This window comes from Strongylocentrotus purpuratus, unplaced genomic scaffold, assembly GCF_000002235.5.
Source record: "Strongylocentrotus purpuratus isolate Spur 01 unplaced genomic scaffold, Spur_5.0 spur5_contig_870, whole genome shotgun sequence".
NCBI lineage: Eukaryota > Metazoa > Echinodermata > Echinoidea > Camarodonta > Strongylocentrotidae > Strongylocentrotus > Strongylocentrotus purpuratus.
In genome coordinates this window covers 146104-156836 of record NW_022145580.1, presented here as the reverse complement: position 1 = coordinate 156836, position 10733 = coordinate 146104, and the positions used below count along the sequence as shown (strand labels likewise).

The 10733-nt window shown below is 36.5% G+C and overlaps 1 protein-coding gene across 1 annotated transcript; it reads right to left on the bottom strand.

Moving 5' to 3' along the window:
* Positions 1-1620: 1620 nt before the first annotated feature.
* On the bottom strand, positions 1621-9356 carry LOC115918392 (protein Mpv17-like). The gene is made up of 8 exons (XM_030976294.1): positions 9234-9356; positions 6248-6385; positions 5387-5502; positions 4757-4849; positions 4017-4112; positions 3440-3472; positions 2817-2869; positions 1621-1960 (listed from the first exon to the last, which is right to left on the bottom strand). Exons 2-8 carry the CDS (start codon positions 6318-6320, stop codon positions 1861-1863), a joined length of 564 nt encoding a protein of 187 aa, XP_030832154.1. The 5' UTR covers positions 6321-6385; positions 9234-9356; the 3' UTR covers positions 1621-1860.
* Positions 9357-10733: the final 1377 nt, after the last annotated feature.

The following is a 10733-nucleotide window of genomic DNA, read 5'->3' as shown; positions in this document are numbered from 1 at the left end:
AGAAATTAAAAAAAGAAGAAAGAGACATAAACGAAACTCTAAAAGCTATGATTCCAATCCACATTTGCATCCTCAGTTGGAGAAAAAAACCCAATATGATTGTACTGTCTATGGCTTTTACACAGCTACAATAGAATTACTGATATATTTTGACCATTCTTTCAAACAGCCCTCACTATTACGTCTAATATATATTGAATTCTCTTAAAATTAAATGTTATAAACAAGGGCATTCATAGCAGGGTAGTTGTGACCCCCCCCCCCTCCTTAAAATTGGTCAGGCAACACCCCTGAGCATCAAGTAAAAACAAGGTTGCCTTGGCAAGTCATTTACAACACTGTAGTTACATTCTCAACATGAATTGTGTCTTCATTTCATAAACATCTCAATTACATTGCACATTTTCAAATAAAACATAATTTCACACTGTACTCCTTATTGACATCAATTATATTCTACTTTTATTAAAGGACCTCCCAAAGTATGTGAAACAATATAAAGACATAAAAGCATGATAACAACAGCATAAGAACTCTATCAGCTACATGTATAAACCATCTATGTGCAAATGATGTAAAATAATTGTTTAAAACTCAAACTCAAAATACATGTGTAAAATACCAGGCAAAAGTAGTACAAGAACTTTCAGTCTTTCACACACAAAGCACAGTTTACATAGAAAAGTAGGTATAACATTTGCAAATCTGTACCGTATTTAAATCTTATCCTTTTTCAAGGAATGTGTAATTGTAAAATCTTAAAGCTGTTCATTTTAGATTAGTCTTATGAATTTAGTTTGGTCTGATGAAGACAATACCAATGAAGATTGGTTGACAATATGAACATACATCAGATGAATCAATACAAAAAACACAATTGACGAATAATCATTCATTTATTGTACTGAGTTCAACACCTCCCTGTAAGAGTTCCCAGCTTTTCATGAAAAAAAAATTGAAACTTCCCTGATGGAATTTCTGAATTTTAGGATACCAGTAATTATTTCAACATATTTCCATATTGAAAACAAGTCACCTAGTGGATACACTGTTTGAATGCAAGACAACATAAAAGGGACTAAATACTTTCTACTCAAGCCAAGAACTAAAACAGGGTGTAAAACAGGGTGTAAAACAGGGTGTAAATACAATACTGTATTCTTAATCATTCATATAATTTGAGAGTACAGATGGCTTGCAAAACATAAAGGAAAATCTCACCTTGTTAAATGGATTTTTAAAAATAAAAATGTTAAAAAATGAAACAAATGTGATGAAATTATGAGCTATTGTTAAGATTTAAGGAAGACCTTTGACCCTTAACCTCATGACCCCAAAATCTAATCAGTTCATTGGCTCTGCAAGATACATACATGACCAAAGTTTGGCAGGAATCCATCAATCGGTTCTTCAGATAACACGATCACGAGCTGTTTTTGCATACCTAATGAGCCCTGTGACCTTTGACCTTTGACCTCGTGACCCCAAAATCTAATCAGTTCATCGGCTCTGCAAGATACATACATGACCAAAGTTTGGCAGGAATCCATCGATCGGTTCTTCAGATAACGCGATCACAAGAACGGGACGTACGTACGTACAGACGTACGTACGGACGGACGGACAACCCGAAAACATAATGCCTCCGGCTACTTCGTAACGGAGGCATAAAAACAATAGACCAACTGGCAATTTGGGCTTGTGAATAACATGTTGGATCATGATCAAGGTGGAGTTTTCCTTTGAGCTATGGCCATCCAAAAAACTACCTCAATAAATATTGGAATCACATGGGCACATACTGGTAGTACATCTGTTCATTTGAATATAAGTGAAATTTGTGCAGGTACATAGGTCTATCTAGTTGGAGGTGGATGTCATTATACTACTCGGTGCAGCGTTTGCTTTCCAGCTTAAATAGGTGTTCCACATCATAGAAACTATATTGACAACCAGTACTCTGTGAAGGAGAAGAGAGAGAATGAGAGAGGCAGAGAAAAAGAGAACGATAAAGCAAAGAAAGAGGGTTTGTGAGAGAAAAATGACGATATTTGTCCAATATTACGCAGTTCATGCAAAATTCACTCAGAGGACTGTATGTCATATACCACAGCAACCACTTCTCAAATTTCTAGACTGTAATCCTAAACCAACACATTTCCTATCCCAGACCCAAGCCCTAATAGAATACATGTATGTCTTTGACCAACAAAAATCACCTGTCTTTGCCAAAGCATATATCTAGTATTTTCTTTGCAATAATGTGTCCATGGTTGGCAATTGTGCAATGCTTCAAGATTGTAGAACACACGGTACATTTATTTTTTCTTTCATTAATACAATTATGAAGCTAATAATTTCATACACATTGTTTGGGTGCAAGACTGAGGCTAAATGTCATGTTTAATTTTTTGTTTACACAAGAGATTCAGAAAGTCATAATACTATGATCCTATCTCAGGTTCTGAAACAAAATCCTGGATGATAATTATAAACCTTTAGGTCAGTCAGGAACCCCATGACTTTTATAAGTCGATCGCCTATCTGATTATCAAGATATTTATGATTGGAAGTCTAAATTTCCTTTTTCGTTTTCCTAACGGTTTTGATAACACTACAGTCTATTGGGGAAAATGAGTACCGGTATGGTAGAACCAGTCACTCAAAGATATTTACTTTTTTGAGGCACTTTTTGATCATTTTGAAGCGCAATTTATTTAGGCTTCAATATTACACCATACATGTATCACAGACATTGATAACACATAGGCCCATGCATCTCAGATTTAACATTTTTAAACGATGCCTTTAAATACCTGTGTAAAAGAGGCACATAGTAGAAATTGACGAGTTGTACAGCCGGCCAGATCTGTAAAGGAGAAAAGAGAGACATTGATAAGTCATTACCGGTATGTAAAGCAAATGGCTATGTAACCTTCATAGCAAATTGATTTTAGTTAAAACATGAAAATTAGACAAGAAAAACTTTATAGCATGGTTTCTGAAAAAGTACAAATAATAAAAGAAAATGAATGTTTGCAAATGCAAGTTCATTTGTCCAAGTCTCACGTGACTGTAATGTAACATGTGACAACTCTTTTTTACATATGTGTTTAAAAACTTGAAACATCATTTATTTCTGCTGATCTCCAAATTCACTTTTCATCTAGGCTTGTTATGTCTTTCATTGGAAGACACATTCAATCAAAATTTTCAAACAAGAAAGTTAATATTTTGAGACAAGCAGATAAACAATCCTCATGATTTCATCATACAATAGATCACTATTACTATTACTATGAGCCAATGTTTTGATCAATTTGTTGATAAATGTGGCATTGAGTAGGCCTAGTCACTGTTGTATGCTTTTGACACCATTCTACAGTTTTGTAGCTGTTCTTAAATAAATCAAATAGAACTGAATTTGATTGATACTTACCATTAGCCCTCTGGCATAGGTACTAGGTATATCCTGGAAGAAAGAAACGTTATGAATTGGAAAAACTCATAGAACTCTCTTCACATATTCAAATAAATTGTTATGGAACTCATGAAATGTCTTTTAAACAAAATGTAAATCTTCATGATTTTCTACTGTTTATTGTTGAGCATCTCTTGGGGTGGATATGTGCACATGATAAATGTTGTTATTATTATTATTATTATTACAATAAAATGTTATTTGTATTCATTTATATATTGATATACTAGTAGCATTGGCAGTAATATACAATTTTAGTAAAAATGCTGCCACAATGGAGAGGCTCAAAGGAAGACCAGTTTAAACAAAATTAAGACAACTGTACAAAAAGGTAAAATGCTATTTGATTAACTGCGTATCATATTCTATCCCACATATCAATTAACATAAATATTATGATTCATGCTTCTGTATAGACAAATATAATATATTAGATAATATCAATGACACCGATGCATTTTAAACATCCTGATGATGATGATACTTATCATGAGAGTACTGATTAAATCAAAACTATCTAAGAAGAAATACTCACCCTTATCAAAATGGCTGGGACCTCATCCACTTTCTTCCCTGTTGTCAAGGCAACAGTTGAGAAATACACAGTGAGAAAGACAGGCGGAAACACAGTCTGTACAAAAAACAATCAAGATAGTTCATGAACAAAATAGATAAAATAAAGTATATCTGAAATGCCTGTTCTTATATAAACATTAGACTGTTTTATATCAAGACACTTTAAAAGAACCAAAAATATCATCAAGGCAATGTATTGACAGAATTGTGTAAAAAAAATTCTGCTGATAACCCAAAGGATGTAACTCTGTCTAAAATGAAACTCATGCCCTTAGGGCTCGATCTCTACAAGGTCTAAGTTTTCCACACATTAATACAGATACAGATACAGATGCAAGCTGCTATAAGGATAGATAGTAGCCTTTTTAAAAGGTTGAATCACTGAAAAGTTATGTTTTATTAACAATGCATCCGTGATTTCCAAGCAACATACATCATCTACATTCTTCATGCGTAAAAAATAAAACAAAATGTATGTTGATAACCATGTAGCTAATATGAAACTAAAGACAGAGAAAAGTATACTGCATAGTAATATATGCGAACAATAAGGAAGATGGATACTGACATTCCTTTTTAACTTTAACTTTCAATAAATTACTCGAAATATATCTCCATCACATCCCAGAAACAACCAAAATGTTGAAAAGTTTTGATTGAGTGGAAAATAACAAAAAAATAGGTATGTGATCAACTTACTTGATCTGTAAGCATCTTCCATAGAGGGGTCAGCTTACCAGAGCCAGGGTAGATTCTATTGAGGAGCTTGTACCATGCAAATAAAGATGGACCCTGATAACGATAAAAAGAAAGGTGACGGTACATGGATTTTAAATGGTCACAAATCTAGCAAAATCTATAACGTGTCTCTCTTACATACAGTAGGCGTATGGTTGCACCATGTGAGAGAGGGAGAGGATTGGGGATTTCTGAAAAGGACTGTCGGTAATCTTTATTTCTTGAGTGTGCGAATCCTGACGATGGATAGTCATATTAACTGTTTGAAAAGTTGAGCCCCTCCTACTACCCATCCTCTCCAACCGGCGCTATAGATCTCTTTAGAACTATAAGCTCAAGAAAGATTACCAACATTCCTTTTCAGGACTACACACACACTCAAGAAAGAAAGATTACTGACAGTCCTTTTCAGGACTCCCCGATCATCCCCTCTCTCACATGGTCAACCGTAAGCCTTAGTATATCTACATCACCATGCAAGCCGATACTTATAAGCAGCATCTTAAATGTTACAAAGATATTTCAAAGTGTTATCCAGGAGAAAAAAAAGCAATGAACGACATTTACAAGATATCGCCCAGTATTACTTACAGCAAAGCAAAACCCAAATGCACTTTGTCTGAGAGTCCTTAATTTATCATGATTCTTCCATCCTTTCCTCTCTACCGCTTGCTGAGAGATGCAGTCTGAAGCGAAGAATAGCACACCTGTATATCAAGTGTATTAAAACGTAAATAATTATATTAGCTATGACAACAAAATATGAGCAACAGAAAAATATTAAAATTATTCAAGACAATGCATGGAATATGAGGGAAGTGGTATTTTTGAAATGCTCCACCATCCCTAGATGGGCCACATTTATTCATGCATAAAAGTAAATAAGACTGCTCTTTAAAGATAAAGACCAGGTATAGTCATGCGATTGTATTGTGAAAGAAACATTATGGAATCGATCAGAAAAAGTTGATCATCTAGCATAAAAGTATTGGTGTGTACTGCAATGTTCTGTAATCATCAAAATTATAAGAAATTTGGCCCAGTCTTCGTAAAGTTACAAGCACTGTACACAGAAAGATGTATATGGGACTATACGCACACGTGCTTGACACATGCGTTTATCTCTCACACACCAATAGATAAACTAGTTTACCACATATATCAATTAGTAGGCGGTTTCCCGGCAAAATTTTTATCATCATGTATTGGTTTTAAGAGCTTCCATTTCATTTTTTTAAATTGGGGGCATTTCCAATACTGGTCTTTACATTTAAGTTCAAGTGTAATGCTATGGTCATTGACCACTGTAGTGGATTTATGATACACCCTCCCCCCCCCCCCCCCCATAAAAGTAGCACAACAGTTATACATGTAACTGAGCATTGCTTCACCTCGCCAGAGAGACAATTTAAACAAAAATTTAAATCTAACCACAATGACCAGCTGATTTACCTGATGTTACTGCTTGTGTACGAAAGGGATACTGATGAAGCAGTCCTAGATATGCTCTCCATATTGAAGCCATTCCACTTTGATGGACGGTGATGCATTAACAGAACTCTTGGCAGGATACCAAGCCTCAAAGAAGATCTAGAGACAGAAAGAGAATGTTAACTAATCCACAGCAACTTCAACATGTTCAATCATCACTCAAAGCAGGCAGCATTGTGTGGAATACAACAATTGAAGACACCTTCCATTGATTCTCAAAAGTACTCTTAAACATATAGACCGAAAGCTTCAGTCTCTGATATTGACAGAACTTGTTCTGATGAGACTATATCTGGCTCCACTAACATCGTATGGGGTAGTGAGTGAAAGGAATGGGTCGATTTGGCTGGACCGAGATGAATGTGCTGCTACAAGTGTTTTCACTCCTTACGTCTTAATATATCCACTTTGGCTGCAATATCACTAGATATTACACTCAATTTTAATGTAAAAAATAGCAAAAGCTGCAATATGTACTTTGACTTACGATAGCTTGCTCATTTACTATTTAGCTCCTAAACACAATGTTATTTTCAAGAAAGATTTGTAGTTAACATGATTCGTTGTCAGCTATCTTGATTTGAGTATACCGGTAATGAATATTAATTAATTTTTTTTTGAGCGTCCAATAGATATGTTAGAGTCCAGCCCAGCTGAACCATTGATATTTTAATGTTCATAAACCCAATATCAAACGAATGATCGTTTGGCCTTCTGGTACGTTGAACCGGAAATATTCAGAGCTACCAAGTGTCACGCATTAGGCTTGACGTCACGCATTTAAAGGGTCTCTGATATTGGCTGGGTCATGTCATAGATTACAGTTCAAATACATTGAATGGTACAGCTCACTGGTTCAGAAATGAAATTGGATAGATTTGTGTAACTGTAAAGTAAGCCCGTAAATTTTGCCATTGGAATTAAGAATGACAATTTTATGAATTGTATAAGATTAAGAAAGAAATGTAGACAGTCTAGGCTAGATCTATATAATTTCTTATGTCTGATTCATGAATCAGAAAATTAGATCTAAATATAGAAAAACGGCTGTTAACCTTATTAGATCTAAATAGGGGAGAAAGTAGTTGTACCACATAATGGCACATTTGTAATTGTACCAAAATCGCTAGTAGTCTCCCACCGTCCCATGTTGTGCGAGTCGTGAGGGGTACCGCGATCGCGATAACGTTATACAAGAGTGGACGGCAGCAAAGAGTAGTGGTCAGAGGCAAGCAGTCTAAGTGGGGCAAAGTACTGAGTGGAGTGTCACAGGGCAGTGTGTTGGGTCCGTGTTTATTTTTGCTATTTGTCAATGACCTTCCAAAAGTTGTGAACTCAAATATTTCAATGTTTGCAGATGATACAAAGTTGTATGTCCGTGCTGATACTGCAAATTTAAGAAAGCAGCTTCAAGAGGATCTGTCACGGATGGAAGAATGGGCTGAGAAATGGCAGCTTCGCTTTCATCCTGATAAGTGTACTGTTTTAAGGCTTGGGAAGTTACCAGCAGATGCCTCTACAGGCTATCGTATGAAAAAGGGGACAGACTCTGTAACACTATCTGTTAACAAAGTAGAAAAGGACCTAGGTGTCCTTGTAGATTCACAACTATCATTTAAAGATCACGTCTCCCAAACAGTTCTCAAAGCAAATCGAGTACTTGGAGTTATCCGTAGGACATTTATGTATCTCAATACTGACACTATGCCGTTTTTGTTTAAAGGCCTCGTTAGGCCCATATTAGAATACGGACAGGCCGCATGGTCCCCGTTCAGACTAGGAGAACAGAGGATGTTGGAAAGCATACAAAGACGTGCAACAAAGATTATTCCTGGCCTTAAAAATTTATCTTACCAGGAGCGCTTGACCAAACTCCAATTACCAACTCTTGTTCACAGGCGTAGAAGGGGGGGACATGATCAATGTGTACAAGTACTTGAATGGCTTGTACAATGTGCAAGAGATTCCCTTTAAGTTGAGTACAGAAGATAGAACTCGAGGTCACTCTAGAAAACTAGAAAAGAAACATTCAAGACTAGATATCAGAAAATACTTTTTTAGCAATAGAGTCGTGGAGCTGTGGAACAGTCTCCCAGAAAATGTTGTGGCAGCTGGGTCAGTCAACTCATTCAAGAATAGACTGGATAGTCACTGGTCAAAGAACACAAGCCTTCTGTATGAGCCGGTCTAGGTGTTGTCTGTTGTTTCATGTTTTACACAACCTCCTCCACAAATCGCAGTTCCCTGGAAGAATCCTGGATCGATGAACAGGCTTAGACCTACAACATCGTATTTAACATAGGGTCTATTAAAGTAAAGTAAAAGTAAAGTGTAGAATGTGCAGCTGTAAATTGTTATTGTTATTGAAGCTGGCTGAACGGAAAGTACTAACAAAAGGAATGTTTAAAATGCTGACTATTTACAATGTTGATAAACAGTTGTGACCTTAAAGTTCAAGTCACTACACTTCTCTAGATCTACATATTAAGTACAATTCCCTTTATAATACACTGCACTGCACTGATAGGTACTCGGAGTCGTACTCCGATTCGGTCCAGTCTAGACTCTACGCGAGCGGTTTCATTGGTTTGCATGATTTATTGAATAAAGAACAGATGTATAAGTTGTGTGTTTATTATAAGTTTTGGTAAATAGACCTAATTGTTATTAAAGTCAGAATATGGTGCGCTTAGAGACACCAGTATTAGACTCTAAGCGCCTTATAAATATTGTTTATTATTTATTATTATTGGGATTAATCGAGAAATTCCCCTCGCTGCCGTGTAAATAAAAAATACGCCTCCGGCCCCGCTCAGACACTACACAAAGTTCAGTATATGGGACCACACTATTAATAAACGATGTTTCGATATCTCCAGTTTTCACACGGAAACATTGAAGACTGAAGAAAATAACACTACAAAATATTGAGCATCAATCAGCTTACCATCAAACCACTTTTTACTTGATGAGACTAACCATGGGAAACCTGAAGTACGTAAGTATTATGTTGGCTGGTTGTTACTTTTTAGACAGCTCACGATCCGGTTACGTACGTAGAGAGGTCTAGCTATGACTTCAGTGAGGGGGGGGGGGGGGGGGGGGGGGGTGTAAGAAAATTAAGAGGGTCTGCTGTAATTCATAGATTTAGAGAGGTGTCTTAAAATAGGGGGAAACTTTCGGTCAAGCTGAGCATAAGATTTAAAAACAAAAGGGCTTTGTCAAAGTAGAATGGGCATCTCCTAGATTTGAATAGGGGTAATACCAGATCGAGGTGAAGGGCCGGGGCACTTATCAAAAGGACTTCTCGTATCTGAAAAGGGGCACTTACTAAAGATGGAAATGGGCACTTATGTTAATGGAAAATGGACACTTAATTATTGCAAAGGAAAAGGGGAACTCGTCGCAGGATTCGCAGGAAGTGGGGGCACGTACTACGTGTCAAAATAAAAGAGGCACTTATCAGAAATGAATAGCGGCAATCCTTTTAGAGCAAGAGGGTTTAACCTATATTAAAAGAAGATTTTTTTTCTTATGTAAAAGGGGACACTTTTTGAGTACTTGAAAAAGAAGGGGCATCGTGCCCCCCCCCCCCTCCGGGAGCACCGCCTTTAGGCAAGCCATAATGTATGTGCTTAATTGCACCTACATAATTATATCTGCATCATCCCAAGAAGAAATCCGAGAGGGGGGAGGTGGGGGGGGGGGGGGGGGGGAATCGCCTAAGAGTGAAGTTGAACTCCAACTAAAATTCAAGCGTGGTTTATTTTCAATTCGATACTAGTGATTTTCAAATGTTGCTGAGATGACATGATTTTCTGGGTGCCTCTTTTATTTTGACACATGCCCCTTTCCCTTTCTAATAAGTTATATATTTCCTTCGGATAATTAGTGCCCTTTTTCCTTTTATATATGAGCCCATGATGTATGAGCCCCTCCCCCTTTTCAAAATACCCCTTAAAGGTAAAGACCGGTAATGGTAAAATTGCGGTTCAAGAATTCTGGGTGCAAAATATCAATTCAATAATGTTTAAATATTGCCTTCATAGGTTAAGATGGTAATAATTCAACCTCAATTCGCAAAAAAGAGAAATATATGCCCAAATATTCAATGTTGAAGTGCATCCAGCAAAATTTGTATCATCACGTATTTAATAGTCAAAACACATTCTTTTACATGATTGGTTTAATAAGAGCTTCCATTTCTTTTTTTGAGAGGGGGGTGTTTCCAAAACTTGTCTATACATTTAAATTCTGATTAATGCCCTTATTAAAATCTGATAGGTGCCCTTAGCTAATACTTCAACAGATTCCCCGTTTCCATTCTTACACGTGCCCTTTTTCATTTCTGTTAAGTGTCCCTTTTCAGATGCAAAAAGTGCCATTTTTACCTCTAATAATTGCCCTTTTTACTTTGCCACGAGCACGTTTTATTTCTTCTAATAAC